Genomic DNA, 19,177 nt, shown 5'->3' on the forward strand with positions numbered 1-19,177 from the left:
CTTCACGAGCGGCTTGTGGAACTCGCGGCCGGGGCGCGAGTGGATCGTCGCCCAGCAGTGCTCGCAGTAGTACTGCAAATAGTGCAATAATGCGAGCGTTACTTCCACTGCACTGTAGTAGTGATATACTGCAGTTGCAGTACCTAGTACTGCAACTTGTGTGGACGTTATGATTATTTTTTTGTGGTTGTAAAATTTAAGGTTGTGCATTTTAGAGCAAAAAGAGAAAGCAATGGGTTCACCAGCTTCACAATTTTTTTTATGAGAAATTTTGAAAGAATAGAAAAAATTTCATCACGAGGCAGGATTCGAACCTGCGTTTCTTGCCTAACCGTAGCAACGCCTAGCCTCTCGGCCACCCGTGATCCTGATGAAATTTTTTCTATTCTTTCAAAATTTCTCATTTATAAAGCATTTCAATGCTATAAAACTAAAAATTAATTTTTTTTTATTTTATTTTAAGAACAAAACTTACAACTGATTTCCAATAACCATCGTCAGGTATATATGTAAATTGGATTGAAAATCATTATACGCATGCAAACACACAAAGTGCTCATGTTCTTCATTATGTCTATGTATGTATATGTATGCTCTTAATTGTGTGTTCGAGTGAATGTGTGTGTGTGTGTGTGTATGTATGTGTGTGCGCATATACACACCTGCAGGCAGGTGACGTTGGCGCAGAAGAAGGGCGCGAACTTGGAGCCGCAGCGCGCGCCGGCGCACTCGTCGCACATCTGGTCGTCCAGCACGTACGGCTTCACCTGCCACCAACGGTAGTGACGATGACTTGATGATCAGACGATGATGATTATAATGGTGATGACAAAGTTGTTGACGACCATCAACGTGACAGTAATGCAATTATCAATGCTATTGGAGTGATGATGAAAAATTTACTACAATTCTAATTGGGATATTCATGATTATACAAAAGAGGATGATAAGGTTAACACTGGTGATAATAATTACTGAAAGTACAAAGACTATGGCGATAATAGTGATAACAATTGTGATGATAATGATGCTATTATCATTATCATCACAATTACACACAGTAGTATACACATTATTTGCTTTTGCATTTGCATTATTGATTATCTGCATCATCATCACGATGATGAAGATAATTAAAATGACAATAATGATGATAATAGTGACGATAGCCTTGTGTGCCTTCCAAAAGACCGGGAGTTTTCCTTCTGGAGGTACCCGAGTGTTATAGAGAGATACACATGATAATAGTGCTGATAGTGATAACAGTGATGATGATAAAGATAATAAAGATAATGGAAATGATGATGATGATGATGATGATGATGATGATGATGATGATGATGATGATGATGATGATGATGATGATGATGATGATGGCAATGCCCAACGCACCTCGACCCGCTTGTCGATGTCGCCGTGCTGCAGCTGCACGAAGCGCGCCGAGATCGCCGCGATGTACGACTGCTGGTTCGAGAACGCGACGCGCCCCGCGCCCTGCGGCATCGCGCACACGTCACACTCACATCGCGCTAACATTATAGACTAGCCGCCCGCCCCCGGCTTCGCCCGTGGTACATATATAGCCCATAGCCTTCTTCGTTAAGTGGGCTATCTAACATTGAAAGAATTTTTCAAATCGGACCAGTAGTTCCCGGGATTAGTGCGTAACAACCACACTAACATGTATACAAAATTTCACCAAATCCGTTCAGTAGTCAGTTCAGTTCAGCGTGATTGACGGACAAACATACGAACAAACAAACTTTCACATCTATACTAATATTATAAAGCTGAAGAGTTTGTTTGTTTGGTTGAACGAGTTTTCTAAATAAATGTACAAAGTTTGAGTTATTTAAAGTGAGCTAACCCAAACACCCAAATATTCAGGTGAAGCTATTTAATATTAGCGTGATAATTAAAATTCAGAGAAGTAAAATAAGAAAAAAGTGTCGGAAAATAATCTCCCTCCTATAATAAGGTAGTAAGGTTGTGAGGTAATGAGGTAGTAAGGTAGTAGTGAGGTAGTGAGGTATTAAGGTTGTAAGTTATTAAGGTAGTGAGGGATTAAGGTAGTGAGGTAGTAAGGTAGTGAGGTAGTAAGATAGTGAGATAGAAAGATAGTAAGGTAGTAAGATAGTGAGGTAGTGAGGTAGTAATGTAGTAAGGTAGTAAGGTAGTGAGGTAGTAAGGTAGTAAGGTAGTAAGATAGTGAGGTAGTAAGATAGTGAGGTAGTAAGGTTGTAAGGTAGGAAGGTAGTGAGATAGTAAGGTAGTAAGATAGTGAGGTAGTAAGGTAGTGAGGTAGTAATGTAGTAAGGTAGTAAGATAGTGAGGTAGTAAGGTAGTGAGGTAGTAAGGTAGAAAGTTAGTGAGGTAGTAAGGTAGTAAGGTAGTGAGGTAGTGAGGTAGTGAGGTAGTAAGGTGGGTAGGTATGTAGTGACAAATGAAACGCCCACCTTGGGATACTTGAGCTCGGGGTCGGTGTCGATGCCGGCGTAGCACACGCCGCCGTACAGCCGGTCCATTATCATCGCCAGCTCCACTGGAAATGCGGGAAGTGGACGTTAATGTCTATTTACTTTATTAAAATAGATAAATTAGGAATAATTAGTAATTACACGTGTACATACAGACTGACGAAAATTTAGTTGCATTAAGTCAGGTCAAAAATTGTATTTAATTCGGTACTCAACGGCGCTAGCATTTATGTCCGCAATGTGCGCGTACACATGTACGTGCGCGTATCACATTATACACGCGCACACCGATAGGCTTTCTCGCATATGTTTGCATATACAAGTACGCACCTATAAATATGCATGTGTACCTAAGTTCGTACGCCTGAATACTCTAGCATCCTCGTGCATGTGTAGACGTGTGCACACGTGCATATACGCGTATGCATGTGTATGATTGTATTTATGTGCCTATGTGTGTGTGTGTGTGTGTAATGAGTGAGTATGTGTGTGTAACTGCGCGCGTGTTTCTGTGCGTGTTTGCGCGTGCGCGCGTGTGTGTATGCCAATATATGTGCGTGTACGTGAGTTTTTGAGCGTGTGTATGCGTGTGTGTGTGTGTGTGCGTATGTGTTTGTGTGTGCACGTGTGTAGGTGTGCGACTGACCGGCCTTGAGCGGGCGCGGCACGCCGCCGACGAAGACCGTCTTGCGCGGGTCGAGCGGCATGGAGGCGTCGAGCACGAAGTCGGCGTCGGCGAGCCGCCACGGCCGGATCTGCACCGGCTTGTCGCGGATGGTCGGCGACGAGACGCACAGGTACAGCTTGTCGTCGTCCGTGATGCACGCCTCCATCAGCGCCGCCACCGAGCTCTCGTCCTGCCCGCACACGCCCCGTATACAGTTAGAATACGCCTTTTGAATACGTCAAATGCATAATTTATGTCTACTTGCTGTTTGAAAAGCTGTCAGCAAACAACTAGACCAAAGGTTTTTAATCGTCGTCTAAAAAAAGTATAAGAGAATGTGATAAATTTGAACATTAATTTTTTTATAAAATGAACTGCGCTTATACGTTTCTCTCTTTATCCGTTTCTGTTTTATCTATTTTATATTAGGTACATTAAAATGTGTTATATCTCTATTTGTATCTATTTCATATAACCGTTTGTCTGTTATATACCTATATCCGGTTACTGTGCATCTGTTTCTGTGCATCTCTATCTGATTGACAAAGTACGTGTGTGTTATGCAAGCATCGAAGCCTCACCTGAAACAGTAGGAAAGCGTAGCCCTTGGGCGGAAAGTAGCTCTTGCTCTCGGCTTTGTGCGGCCAGTCCACCACCAGCGGCCCGAAGCGGCGGAACGATGACGTGATCTCGTCTGAAATTTCGTTTTAATCATTTATATAGGATTATGCGTATAATTAATTATTAAATATTAAGTAATAAACATTGGGAAGATATTTGTATAATAACTATGCTAGCTTTTGTGTGCCGCTGCGGTCGCGTGGTCAACTGTTAAATTGACATGCATGTCACTTCTTTAATATAGCGCCATCTATCGAAATTTATAAATTGCGATGCGATTAAACTCGTAATGTATTTCATGGAAATGTGTTGTTTACGCACGATAAATGGTACCCTACGACACATTTATTTTTTGCCTCTCTTGATACAAAAATCACGCCATGAACCCGCTCCGTTGTGAAGTCTGAAAAAGACAAACAAAAAAAACAAACAAAACCAGCTTTCAAATTGGTTTCGTTCTTTATCTACAAGTGCTATACACAGTTTATGTAATTAACTTTAAACTTAACATGTAGGACCGTTCTATCTGTTATTATTTTTTTACTTACATAATAGCTTTAAGAAATATACATTCCAATGGCGTAACAAATTCAAAGATTTTAAGATAAGATAAAGCACGACACGGCGCAACGAAAGTCAGTGTCCTTACTCCTAGATTCAAGACAATTTAACTATTTAATAATCTATGCTGTTAGGTATTACGCCTGGATATCATATTTTTTTTATATTTTGAATAATCCTACTACTAATATAAATGCGAAAGTTTGTAAGGATGAGTGTGTGTTTGTTCCTCTTTTACGCAAAGAGTACTGAACTGGTTACAATGAAATTTGGTACGTAGACAGCTGAACAACTGGAATAACATATAGGCAATTTTTTATTCCGATATTCCTACGGGATACGGACTTACGCGGGTGAAACCGCGAGGTGCAGGGATTTATCTTATTTTGGTCTTGATATGACCGTGGAGGTCTAGGGAAGGTTTAAAAGGTTGGAACGATAAGGAAAATATGTCGAAACAATACTCTATGGCGTTGCGAAGAAGAATAAATAAATAAATAAGAACCTAATTATGCCGTTTCTCTTTAAACTTTCTTTATATGTATGCGTACATCAAAAACCTATTTTCTTCCTTTCTTTCAGTAACCATTTTTCGTTTAACGTATAACTGACCATTCATCCAGGGTATAATATACGTATTATTATTACAATATAAGTGAAGTCCCGTGTCCCCTAGTGGGGTATGGGGCAGATGATGTACATCTGTTTCACTGATCGATTTTCTTTACGGACAAGTAGGTGATCAGCCTTCTGTGTCCTGCCAGACCGAGACATTTTTTTTTGTGCGTCCCCACCGGGAATTGAACCCAGGACCCCTCGGTTCTACGCTCACGCTTTAACAACTGTACCAAGGAGGCGGTCGATATACGTATTATTATTATAATATAGCCTTTTATAATTCATTCAAGAACAATATTATTCATCTATCCACAACAGAAAACTCAACTCGAGCGAGAATCATTCTTCATTTCGCTCGACTGTAGCCTTTGTCTAGGCTCGCGGAGTTTCTAGGTCGCACTACAATACCTAATCTGAGTCTAGATCTAAAGAGATTATATAGGATACAATGGGCTGACCTAGATGGCCAAGGTGCGACTTCTCGTCATATTTATGTAAAAATAATCGATGCAGGTAAAGCGAAGACGCCTTATAAAAATAAAATACGTGTCAACTGAGAAACAGTCATAAATCTGTACTTTATTTCTCTAACGTGGGAATAAAAATAAAACTTTGTGTATTCGCCTAATGTGTAGCTCGAAAACAGGGGGGGGGGGAGTGATTCAATATTCATTATATGGTCAGTCTCCCCGTGACCACGCTCGCTGTAAAGTGTTCGAAACGTCGGGTTATTAATATAATGAATAAATCGCGTTTAAAAATATATTTTAATTTCTTAAAGAAAATGTATGCTAATTGCTTGTTCCAATAGTAATACTTAAAGTGCTTTGGCAGAAATAGCCATAAAATAAGTAATATGTTAATAGTATATTTATAACTACATGATAAAAAAAACTAAGTAGTCTTATTTGCTCTGATATCGAAAGAGGCACCAACAGAGACTCAACCTAGTGCACTTTCCATGACCTAATTAAAAGACCTAAAAAACCTAATTGTATTGTCACCGATTCTTGATAAGTGGCCATAGTTTGAATGAAATCTATCCGTACAGAGTGGGTCAAAACCGAGTCCAAACGAGTGGGTTACATATAAAACTTACAGGCGAAGCTAATAAAAGCATTTAATTTTTAGTTTTATAGCATTGAAATCTACTATATAAAAATAAGTCGGGTTTTCCTTCCTGACGCTATAACTCCAGAACGCACGAACCGATTTCCACGGTTTTGCATTCGTTGGAAAGGTCTCAGGCTCTGTGAGGTTTATAGCAAAGAAAATTCAGGAAAAATTTCAGCAGAAAAGCAGGAAAAACGAAATCATTTATTTGGTGGCGAAACGGAGTTTGCCGGGTTTGCTAGTGCTTTATAAATGAGAAATTCTGAAAGAATAGAAAAAATTTGATCACGAGGCAGGATTCGAACCTGCGTTTCTTGCCTAACCGTAGCAATAAAAGCATATTAAAAAGTGAGCATTTATAATAATTTTATTTATGTCAGTTGTACAGTACTGTATTGTAAAAGCAATTGCTTTCTCTATTGATATGACATAGCTAGAAAAAAATGTACAGTCAGCAAAAATCATACAATCAAGTGTCAATTATGTATAAATGTAATTCAAGCAAACATATAAAAAGCACTTTCTATAAAAAATACACATTTGATCATATTAAAACGAGTAGTTATTTCAAAAAGTATTGTTGTGACATTGTTAAAGGGCTTCACTTGCTGACCGTACACTACCTGGAAGAGCTAGATAGCAGCTATATGGTAGAAAAATTATAATTAACTTGTATTTTATAGCCAACTTGTGCGATATGAAATCAGTGTCTGTTTTCTGCGTGCATGTGTATTGATTGTTACTTCTTTCGTAACATTTTAACTCACACATACGCAGCTGTATGCCAGCGTTATTGAGATTTCGTCTTTACCGAGTGTTAAAGGATAATTTTTAAAGCCCGGCGGGAGGGGAATTAATCAGCTAATATATTACAGTACTTAGGAAATATTTACACAAAAAACGAAAGAATAAAGCAGATTCTAGCGGCTGGTCTCAGTGGAAACAGCTCTGCGCATTACGCCGTTGGCACCCAACTCCTACGTGTGCTTATGACAGGATCACTTCTTATACAGGTCTAATTGAATTAATAAATGTTATCAAATTTCAAAAGCATCCGTTAATGTATACGTATCTATATAAATTAGATTAACATATCCGTAATCTATGCTAACAATATAGACCAGAAGAGTTTGATTTTATAATATCCTACTAGTCCTACTATCCTACTAATATTATAAATGTGAAACTTTGTAAGGATGCGTGTGTTTTTTTTGCCCTTTCACGCAAAAACTACAGAACCGATTGCAATGAAATTCGGTACGTAGACAAGCTGGACAACTGGAATAATATATAGGCAACATTTTATCCCGATTGTCCTACGGGACACGGACTCGCGTGGGTGGGTGAGACCGCGGCGCGCAGCTAGTGGTAAATAAATATTGCACAATTCGCTAGTTTTATATAGTATAGCGGAAGGGCATACATCGGGCGCGCCCCGCCAATTGAGTCATTACCCTAACTCAATGATTAGCCACTTGCGCGCAATGACAAGCGCCGAGTTACATTTGCCATGTGATGTTCAAAACAGATTGTACACCAGGTGATTAAGACAGGGGCATGTTATATAGCATTCAAAAATAAGGTCATCAAAGCACTTTTATTAGCTTCACCTGTATGTTTGTATGTAACCGACTCCTAGACGTAATTTCGACCCACTTTTTACGGACGGATTTAATTCAAACTTTGTACGCTTATCAAGGATCGGTGACGATGCAATATGTTTCATGAGTTAGAATAAGATATCATTACTCTGATTAGAATCGCCAGGTTAAAGTGAGTTACCAACGTATACCCTGAATGTGCGCAAGTGGGACAATTTAGTTGTTAAAAGTGTGGTTTATCAGATTTTTAAACCATATTTTAAACAATGTTTTCAAGAGGTTAATAAGCGACTTTATATTACACTAGCGGTCTGCCCCGGCTTCGCTCTTGGTACATATATAGCCTATAGCCTTCCTCAATAAATGGACTATCTAACACCGAAATAATTTTTCAAATCGGACCAGTAGTTCCTGAGATTAGTGTGTTCAAACAAACAAACAAACTCTTCAGCTTTAATATAGTATAGATAATAATATTAGTATAGATTTAAATTGTGTAGTCAAACGCCCCCAAATCAGCAAAAACATGTCAGAATCTTAAACTAAGGTCACTTTTTCGCTTTCATTCGCCTTTCTTACCTTGCCCAGGAAATTAGGTACCTATATGTTAGCGGAATATAAGAATAAAATATGCTGGGTACATATTAATCATTTACTAAAGTAAAGCAGTTGAGATTTTTGAGAAAAAAAAAAGATGCTTAAGGGCAGAGAAAGCTGCCCGTGTCAACACACAACAGTCAAGCAGTAAGCGCACATACGCACCTTCATCAATGTCGGGCGGCAGACCGCCCACAAACACCTTCCGGCTGAACCGCTCGCCGTGCTCCGAGCCGGCCGACACGGGCGACGAACGCGCCGGCGAGCCGAGCGCGCTCACGCACATGGACAGCCCTGAAACGGTAGTCGGGCACTTTTGTACTTGCTAGTCGAGCACGCTTCGGCACGATTTGGGCCAGCTCGCAATGGATAAGTGCCACACCCCCACAGATGACCAGCGTGATATAGCATACTGCTGTGCTTTGTTCGGTCTATATACTTTTCTTAGCTCTTCCCAGTCCTTTCCTAATCTCTTTACAATTTTAAGTCGGCAATCCATTCGAAGAGGCGTAAGGTCTGTAATCGAATTTACGCCTCTCCAAATGTCCATGTGCGTAGTGGTAGCGCTTACCATCAGGCGACCCACCATTGCCATTGCCGTATGACATAAAAAACCAATCGAACGGGATCAATCAATCGATTGATCGATCGATCGATTATTGTAAGGTGTTACATTAATTATAATTAAATGAATAATAATTCAATTCGATCCAATTAACTGGATCATTTAAATAAAGTTATCTATTCGACCCGCAAGCGACTTGTATGCAATGGAATTAATTGCAGTTTAGCCAATTTGGGTTTCAAGCATTTAAATATATTATAAACATATATATATAGGTATATGAGACAATGGAAATTTTAATAATGTTTGCATTAATCATGTTTTTTGTATGACAGAGAAAGTAAACCAAGTGGCCTACCTGATGTTAAATAATTACCAGCACCCATAAACCCTAATAAGACCTGTGGTCTAACATGGCCATGGCTCTGTTTTTTGCCGGCCCTTTAGCGACGTAAACGCTCGCTTCTTTGCACATAATTATTACATCATTAATTGCATCTCCAAATTGAAACCATTGCCTAGACATACCTGCAGCACTGAGCCTCGACACCACATCTTGCGTCTGGTCGGTGGGGCCAGACGGCGAGCCAGCGCCGGCCGCGCTCGCCACGCTCGCCTCCTCCACGCCGGGGAAGAACGGCGACTTGCCTGCAAGAGAAGTTAATTATAAATAAGGTGATAGAAAAACACGTGGGCAATCTTTGCGTGATATAGATGTGCGCGTGGGCAGATTCTGTCCAATAGTGTGATGTGTGGGTAAATTGTCCTATAGTGCCTTTGAACTTTTTGCCCAATAAAACAATGCTTGGGACAAAAATGCCTGCAATGCAACTAATACAGCTGGGCAAGTACCATGAGGCAATAGACAACTCTTAAGCGACGTAGAAATACATGCGGGTAGTATTTCCCGACACGAAAGTGTGATTAAAAATAACACCGCATGGTACATCCGGTCAGTAAGTACCGATGCCATCCAAGCGGAATATATACAGGCCAAATGAAGGTGTTATGGCACCTTAATATTATCTGTTTAAATGTAAAATTTTACGTTAATAGCATTAAATTGGGTGTAAAATTTTTAAACAAACATTGCAACTTTAACGCGTTTAAAATCCGGTCATAAAACGCATAGTGCACGTGATTTATTATTTTATGAAAAAAATTAACAAACCATCAAATTGTCAGAAATAAACAAAATAAAAAAAGACTCGTTGTTGCGACATAAAACAAACAAACAAACACTTTCGCATTCATCTTATTTCTAGTTCACGTGACCATTTTGATAAATTAAATAAATCTATTTATTTATTTGAAGGTTTACTCAATAGGTTAATTCAATATCAATCTATCAAAATCTACATTTCTATTGTTCTATCATTATCTTGGTCCTAGATCTAAACGGAGCTTTATACGGCAGATTTCAGCCCACTTTTCGGCCTGTCTATTGGAAGCGTCTAAACACATTGTATTCGCTTCGCAAAGACGAAACGAATCCGATTAAAACATAATATACTAATGCGCGACAGGAGTCAACGACACAAGTTGGATGGCTGCCAATCGGCAAATGTCACCGATGCTATGCTGGACCAGCCCCGCATGGGTAATATACCCAATCTTCATCAGTACCCATATGATATATATAAATCTATATATATATATATATATAAAAATGAAACCCGTTTTCCTTGGTCACGGCATCACGCGTGAATGGGTGGACCGATTTCACTAATTCTTTTTTTGTTGTATTTGTTATTATTAGGAGAAGATTCTTACGGAAACAAAAAAATATTAAGAAAATCGCACAGAAATATTGAAAAATGTACATTTAATTTTGCATATTTTAAAAAACGCGAGTAACAAATGTCAATGTCATTCACAGCCATAGATTATATTTATATAAGGAGTTGAAATAGGGAGATGAAAGCGATATAGCCGAATACCACGCGTGCGAAGCCGCGGGCGGAAAGCTAGTCTATGTACGTATATGGTGGTGTTAGTTACACTATTTATAACTCAAGAACGCGTTAGCCGATTTGGCTGAAAATCTGTGCAGAGGTGGTAGCTTAGAACCAGGAGAGGGACATAGGAAAGTTTTTATCCCGGAAATCCCACGGAAACGTGAATATGCGAGGAAAGCCTCGGGCCTATCTTACCTGCGACTACGCGGACAAAGCCGCATGCGGAAAGCTACTCTGTTTATGATAATAAAATCGCCGCATTTTACTATGTTTATATGAATGTACACACGGTACAAGTAGGTAGCAAAAAACATTTTTTACAATTCTCGTCCGTCCGTCTGTTTGTACCGGCTAATCTCTGGAACGGCTGGACCAATTGTCAAGGGACACTCAATGGTAGACAGCTGATGTACTTTTTTGTTTTAAAAGAGCAACTACAGTGTTTCTTCCCGGCTCTCCTCTGTAGAAACTACTTTCCGAACCAGCGGTAAATCTTAAAAATTACGATTCAAAAGTGCTTCTATAAGAAGCCTTATTGAATAATAAATGTTCGAGTTGTAAGTTATTATTCTATTATGTCCACAATAACATTGGGATTTCTTGGAAAAATCTCGTCAGCGCGAGTGAAACCGCGGGACGCAGGTACGGGCCGCAGGACGCTTGTAATATCATAAAGTTGGATATATATTTTTAGTTGATCTCAGAAACCGCTGTTTCAAAAAAAATAAATTTTGGGTTGGATAGACCATTTATCGAGGATGGTTATGTAACATCCTGCCGATCAATGAGACCGGTGCAGCAAAGAAAAACGTTGCAAACGCAAAGTTGCATGGGCCATGCCCCCTTGTGGGGTATGGGGCAGATGAAATTGACACATGCGCTAGTGCTAGTCAAACTTCCTTCAAAAACATGACCTACTAGCTGCGCCCCGCGGTTTCACCCGCCTCAAGTCCGTATCCCGTAGGAATGTCGGGATAAAAAGTTGACTATATTTAGAAATTAAAAACTTTTTAACGGATTTTAAACGCGATTTATTCATCATGTTATTAACCCGACGTTTCGAACACTTTACAGCGAGCGTGGTCACGTCTCCCCGTTAAAAAGTTTTTAATTTCTAAATGTATAATACTCGCGTAAAACCAAACAAGACAATACTAAGTTGACTACATGTTATTCCAGTTGTCCAGCTGTCTACGTACCAAATTTCATTGCAATCGGTTCAGTAGTCTTGGCGTGAAAGAGCAATAAACACACACACACAGACACACACACATCTTTACAAACTTTCGCGTTTATAATATTAGTAGGATATAGTAGGAAGGATTATAGAGGACAAACAAAAACCATACTTAAACAAAGGAGGTTATATATATTCGACAATTTCTAAAAGAAACGCAAAAAGCTTAACACCTGTAGACGTTATTAACTAACCAATGTTTTGACACGAATTATTTATTATCTGTATCTTTAAATTTTCACTAATAGTTCAATGACCTAGAACCCCAGGTCAGTGTCCTTTTAGGGTCAATATTTCATAAACAATTTCAAAGTATTAATTAGTTATTAAATAAAATTGAGTTTGTATGCGTCAATTAAAACAAAAAAAAAACATTTTTAAATACAAATTATGATCAAACAAAGAAGAAGGTTCGTGAACTCGAGTTCTAGGTGGCTATGAAAATTTCATATTAAATTCTAACATGACATTAAGATAATATGTTAAAGAACCTATATAAATATATTGTTTTAATATAATATTAAGTTATGTTATATTATTTACTATCTTTACATTATCATTCACACGTGTTTTTAGCTATTTATGCGTTGCTAGGCAACACGTAAATTTCAACTAAATAGTTATACATAAAAAATATATAGATTAGCTTTATGTTCCATAATCTTATATTCTTTAAATAGATTAATTTTTGTAGAAATGTATTTTTGAACTTACGTACAGTTTGGTTTCATATTATTAAGTATACTGAAAAATTATTTTAAAAATATACTCACTCTTTCTATACGGGAATCTCGGACCACGAATAAACGGCGTAATTAAAGGAATCGTGTGCACGGACATAATTTTTTAACTTAAAAAAATCGTAAAAATACAGAAAAAATGTCACAGACACAAGCACCCCTCGTAGACGAAAACGCGTAATGAAAAAATTGACGCGCGCGTTCGAAACTCGAATGCAGTTTAATTTTTTTTATTTTCTTTTTATTTTTTTATTCCAGCGGCCAGTTTCAAAAAAATACCGTTATTAAAAACGAAACATAAAATAACTAACGCGCAACGTGCAGTGACGGTATATCGTTTCCCGAAAACTGAAATTGGGGAACGATGTCTCAACTCGCTTACAGAAATAACTTTGAAAGATTCGTGTGATTTATTTAGTCCAAGTTTTTTTTACGCTGAAGCGTAGAACATAGCTGTATTGTGACAGAAATAAACAACAAGCTAATGAGATTTTAAGCGATATTTTATAATACATAATTGTCGATGGAAAGCCGATAGTGATCTATGTGTTTTCTAATAAATATTTGAATAGTGTTAGTTATTACGTTTGTAGTATAAAAAATATTTGTGTTTTCCCTGCTTTTTTCGATGTTATCTTGTATGTTAAAACTTGCCGCTTATTATCATAAAATATTAAAGATTTTATTATTAAGAGAAAAGCAAACCTCTCTATAGTTAAAAACCATTTCATTAACTTTTTTCGTTTTTCAGAAAATTCTACATAACATAACCTACTTAATTCCAAACTATAAACCAGTTACTGTTTCTATAACGAAATACCTCCTCAAAATTGAAATAAATATTTTATTGCTAGGTTGGAGGCCCGTATCCTTTTCCTCACCCTCTCCAGTCGTTTCCTTTAATCCGATCCGATAAGACCGCCCATTGTACTTTAGATGTAAGTTTTATTTGTCTCCTTTCTTTTTCTTTAATGTAAATTAGGTGCAATAAAGAATAAATAAATAAATATGATAAAAACAAATATTTTTTTTTAACCAAATAACTAAGTACACTTGCCAACTGTCTCCCGGTCTATAACAATACCATTGACAACAGCTCAGATAAGAAAGCTTCTTAAATGAACTTCTATATTTAAAACAATATACTTAAAATCAAATAACACAATAAATACTCTTGCCAACTGGCTCTCGGTCTATAAATCCTTGACTGCAGGTCGGATAACGTATTGCGCCAATGTCGTTGCGGCATCGTGTCGTAATCGGATGAGCTGCGGTCAAGCGTGTGTTGGTTGTTAATTAGTTGATTTGTTTGATCGGTGTTTCGTCTCTTTCGCTCTTGTAGTGTGTGAGAGGGAGAAAGAGACAGAGAGACAATTATGGAAAACTTGATTGATAAAGAGTTACGCTTTCATTTTTTATTTCAATAGTTTTTCGCGACAAAAACAATTTATCTCTTTCTTTATCTAAAATTAAAAATTCATCGAAATCGCATTATCGGTTTCACTCTAATAACATTACACACTCATTAAATCATAGAATATTATATTTTCTCATAAATACTGTTTATTTAAAACATCCTGACATTTCGCTACACTTTACTAATAATAACCTCTCACTCTACATCTAATGAAATTACATAAGAGTGAAAGAGACAAAAGAACAATAAACAATATCAGATTGTTTAATCTGTATGAAGCAGTGCATTGGAAACGTAATTATTAATTCAAAAGCATTCTAAATTCGTAATTTTTAATGACAAATGTCAATGTAAAAAAGCAGTGGTGGCTCAGTGGTGAGAACCTCGGACTTCAAAATCGATAAGTCGGGGTTCGAGACCGGGCGGAGCGTGCAGGAAATACATTGATTTTTCAATTTATCTGCACATGTGAACAACATCACCACTGTTTAAAACGGTGAAGGAAAACATCGTGAGAAAACCGGCATGTCCGAGAATCAAAAGTTCGACGTCATGTGACATCTGCCAACCCGCACTTGGCCAGCGTATTACAGCGATTATGGCCTGAACCCTCATGTGTCCCAGCAGTGGGAACATATATGGGCTGATGATGATGATGATGATGAATGACAAATGTCAAAGTTGCCATCATCAGCCGATATTATAACGAATTAACCCCATTTTATCTCATCGCTACATAAAAAACTAGCTAAAATAGACGAGGGCAACCCTGCTTTTGCTTATAGCTAGCATACCCGGCCACACGTTGCTGTGGCTATGTAATAATTAAAAATATTAAAATTATAATTTATCGGGATAATTAATCGAAATAAAAACTATCCTATATCTTAAGGTGGACCAAATTACATCATATAAAATGCCAAATTTCATCAAAATCGGTTGAGTTGGTGAAGTGTTCATTGGGAACATACATCATGACACTGGATTTTTATATATTAAGATCTATGATACTGGCTATTATGATATTAGATACTGGCTATCCATGAATTTATTCGTGAGATCTGGTTCCTCCTTTACAGGTCTCCTATGCTTTGTTGTCTGGAAGAGGTCGCCTTTAAACGATAAGACCGCCTTCTGGACTCTTTTTTCATATCTATACTAATATAATAAAACTGAAGAGTTTGTTTTTTTGAACGCACTAATTACTGTGGTACTTTTATTGTGGGAGTCGAGCACGCTTCAGCACGAATTGGGCCAGCTCGCACCGGGGAAGTACCACAACCCCACAGAAAACCGGCGTGAAATAATAGCTTGCTATTGTGTTTCGTACGGTGAGTGGGGGAGCCGGAGGCCCGTTTCCTTTTCCTCACCCGCCCCAGTCCATTCCATCTTTCCAGTCGTTAATCCATTCCTTTTCCCTTAGCCCAAAAAAGCGGGCAGCGCATTCGCAGAGGCCCTACCTTTGCGAATGTTCATGGGCGGTGGTGATCGCTTACCATCAGGCGAACCACCTGCTCAGTTGCCCGCTATGACATAAAAAAAAAAAAACTAATCTCTGAAACTACTAGTCCGATTTGAAAAACTCTTTTAGTGTTAGATAGCCCATTTATTGAGGAAGACTATATAAGGCTAAGTCGGGGCGGACCGCTAGTGCTATATATGTACCCCGGGAGGAACCGGAGCGAACAGCTATATACAAAATCAGGGCTGCCACCACAAAAACATAGATTATATGGATTGGATCTAGTGTTTCCACTACACGTCCTCGTGTCTAACAACACAGGATGCGTCTCATTACTACTGGCCTCAACACAACGACTATTTCGACACGTTTGTTTAAATGGAGTGTACAGTTCCGACAGGCCTGACGCTCAGCTTACCGGAGGCCCGTTTCCCTTTCCTCACCCTTTCCAGTCCTTATCCAGTAGCCAGTTCTTTCCTTATCCCATTCGCCTTAAAGGTGGGTTCATTCAGGCATTACCGCTGCGAATGTTCGTGGGCGGTGGTAATCGCTTACCATCAGGCGATCCACTAGCTCTGTCGACCGACACATAAAAAGAGAACATACCTTCGAAATTGTTCAATCAATTATCAAAATTAATTTATTTCATGTCCGCCCAGTCTCGAGAACAGCTGACTAATCGATTTAAGTCCGAGGTCTTCACCACTGAGCCACCACTGCTTCAATGAATATCAAATGAAATTAATAAAAATTCTAAATGGCCGACGAAACACGGGTTTGTATTTGAATTTAATTTATTTATACATCTTTTTCAATACGCTTTTATTAACTTCATTGTACGTTTGTATGTAACCGACTATTTAGACTCGATTTCGACCTTTAAACGGACAGATTTAACTCAAACTCTGTACACTTATCGCGGATCGGTGACGATACAATAATTTCATGAGTTTATCTTATCCTGCTTAGGATCGCCAGGATCAATAATTTCCTTACGTATACTCAGCATAAGAGCAAGTGAGACAATTTAGTTGTAGCTTCTCTGACCATAGTTATTATTTAAATGCACATTTATTATATATAAGTTTATACTAATTTAAATATAAACTTAAGTTATATCTTCTGGACTTTCAAAAGCGCCAACAGTCTTAACCTCCCCCTCCCCCTCCATTGTTTAGTTATCTTAGTATATTATATAATAAGTAGGTATTGAATCATGATATCTTATATTGTTTGTATCTTAATAATTAAAAATATGTTCTATCTATATGTAAATATTATGTATATTCAACTATATGTGCATTTATAAATATTGTATATCATTATTATTATTTACACACGTATTGTATTTTACAAAATATTCATAAATTTAATAGTTCGAGCATGAACACATTCGCTGTCAATAAGGCATAAGGCATCCACTGAAAATCAGTGTCAGTACGCTGAGTGGCGGGCTTAATTAAAGCACATATATATTTTAAGTATATTAATTACTTTGTTATATTTACCTGTATGTATCATAATAAACGTATTTTCTATTATTTATCATCATGCAGTAGGTATCCACTCTAGACAATTTAACTAAAAATTAAATCATTTTTTTATTTATTTCTTTAATCCATAGCGGTACAAACATAAACTCAAACATTTATGTATTCAATAAGTATTCTTATAGAAGCACTTTTGAATCGTCATATTACACAGTTATAACATTTACCACCGGTTCGGAAGGCAGTTTCTACAGAGAAGAGTCTTCGAGTCTCTACACAGAAGTTTCTACAAGAAACTCTGTAGTTGTTCTTTTCTTTCTCCATTTCCCAAACTACCGTCCATTACAGGCAATTCTATGCTACTTATTTCCTTAGTAGAACTTCTCAAATATCGCTTAGATTCCAACAGCTATACCCAGACTACCAACAAACTAGTTAAAACTATTGATTTTTCACCCTGACCCACTTAACCCGACCCTGTCCGACAATTTACACGACATTTATAATTCATTTATACACGTATACCTATAGGACCGCCTCCTGGGTACAGTGGTTAACGCGTAAGCGTAGAACCGAGGGGTCCTGTCCTGGGTTCAATTCCCGGTGGGGAAGCACAAAAAAAAAGACGTCTCGGTCTGGCAGGACACAGAAGGCTGATCACCTACTTGTCCGTAAAGAAAATCGATCAGAGAAACAGATGTACATCATCTGCCCCATATCCCACTAGGGGACACGGGACTTCACTATGTACCTATAGGTACCAATAATATGAATGTGTTTGTCTGTTTGTCCCTCGCTACCGTGCCTAAACCATAATATATATGCTCCACACTATATTATATCGTCTACTAGTTTACCGCCCGCGGCTTCACACGCTTTAAATTCGGTGTGGTTTACTACATTATTAAACATAAAATCCTTCCTCTTGAATCACTCTATTTCTTAAAAAAAACCATCTAAAACCGTTGTGTAGTTTTAAAGATCTAAGCATAAATACATACAGACGCGGGAAGCGACATTGCTTTATACAACGCAGTGAAAAAATGGCTTATTTTTTATAACGTTCGAGGAAGATTCCTAATCTTAAAACGTATTCTCTTTTTAATATTTGAATGCATACACAATGCATACAGTTTCTTGCCAACTCTTCTCTGTAGAAACTGCCTTCCGAACCGGTGGTAAATGTTATAACTGTGTTATGACGATTCAAAAGTGCTTCTATGAGAAGTCTAGTTGAATAAATAAATGTTCGAGTTATGTTTGAGTTAATGGTCACTAAAATCGATGACATGGTTTATATTAACACATCTTCGTATGTTCTATACTCTTGGACTTTCCCATACTGATCTTATCCACTCTGTATATTATATACTATGTGTATATATAAGCTATATAGTCTATTTTAGTCTGTGGCAGGCTATTTAGACGTCTACACTGCCAATATTGCTGCTAACTCGATAAGATCTTCGTACATCGCTTAAATATCCTACTAAACTAGTATTATAAATGCGAAAGTTTGTAAGGATGTGTGTGTTTGTTGCTCTTTCACGCAAAAACTATTGAACCGCTTGCAATGAAATTTTGTACGTAGACAGCAGGACAACTGGAATAACATATAGGCAACTTTTTATCCCGATATTCCTACGGGATACGGACTTACGCGGGTGAATCCGCGGGGCGCAGCTAGTTTTATATAATACGGAATTTAAGACCAAATTTAAATGGGATCACACGGGAGGCATCAGCTTTCAAATAATAAAAAAAACATCAAAATCACTTCAACTAGTAAAGAGTTATGAGGTAACACAAAATACAGTCAAATTGAGAACCATTTTGAAGCCGGTTAATAATAAAAAGATGAACAGTTTGTTTGAACGCGCATATCTCAGGAACTATCGATTTGAAAAATATTTTCAACGTAGGATATTACGAGATCCCAGAGTGGTATAGTTATAAATGTACCACGGGCGCAGTCGGGGCAGACCGCTAGTTTGTATATAAAATTATAGTTCAACATTGTTTTTTATTGTATCTCAAAATATTGTGCTTTAGG

At 37.9% G+C, this 19,177-nt stretch overlaps 1 protein-coding gene across 1 annotated transcript in view; it reads right to left on the reverse strand.

Annotated features, from left to right (window-relative positions):
• Positions 1-19,177, reverse strand: part of LOC119838439 (cytoplasmic polyadenylation element-binding protein 2) — a gene marked incomplete at its 3' end in the record, with an annotated part of 52,292 nt that continues 33,115 nt past the window's right edge. The window contains exons 3-10 of the mRNA XM_038364386.1: positions 9,349-9,468; positions 8,421-8,549; positions 3,726-3,838; positions 3,124-3,334; positions 2,457-2,542; positions 1,393-1,494; positions 663-767; positions 1-72 (exon numbers count right to left, since the gene is read on the reverse strand). Of these exons, the coding sequence (XP_038220314.1) occupies positions 1-72; positions 663-767; positions 1,393-1,494; positions 2,457-2,542; positions 3,124-3,334; positions 3,726-3,838; positions 8,421-8,549; positions 9,349-9,468 (938 nt within the window). The remainder of the gene's footprint in view (positions 73-662; positions 768-1,392; positions 1,495-2,456; positions 2,543-3,123; positions 3,335-3,725; positions 3,839-8,420; positions 8,550-9,348; positions 9,469-19,177) is intronic.

This window comes from Zerene cesonia, unplaced genomic scaffold, assembly GCF_012273895.1.
Source record: "Zerene cesonia ecotype Mississippi unplaced genomic scaffold, Zerene_cesonia_1.1 Zces_u003, whole genome shotgun sequence".
NCBI classification, from domain to species: Eukaryota; Metazoa; Arthropoda; class Insecta; order Lepidoptera; family Pieridae; genus Zerene; species Zerene cesonia.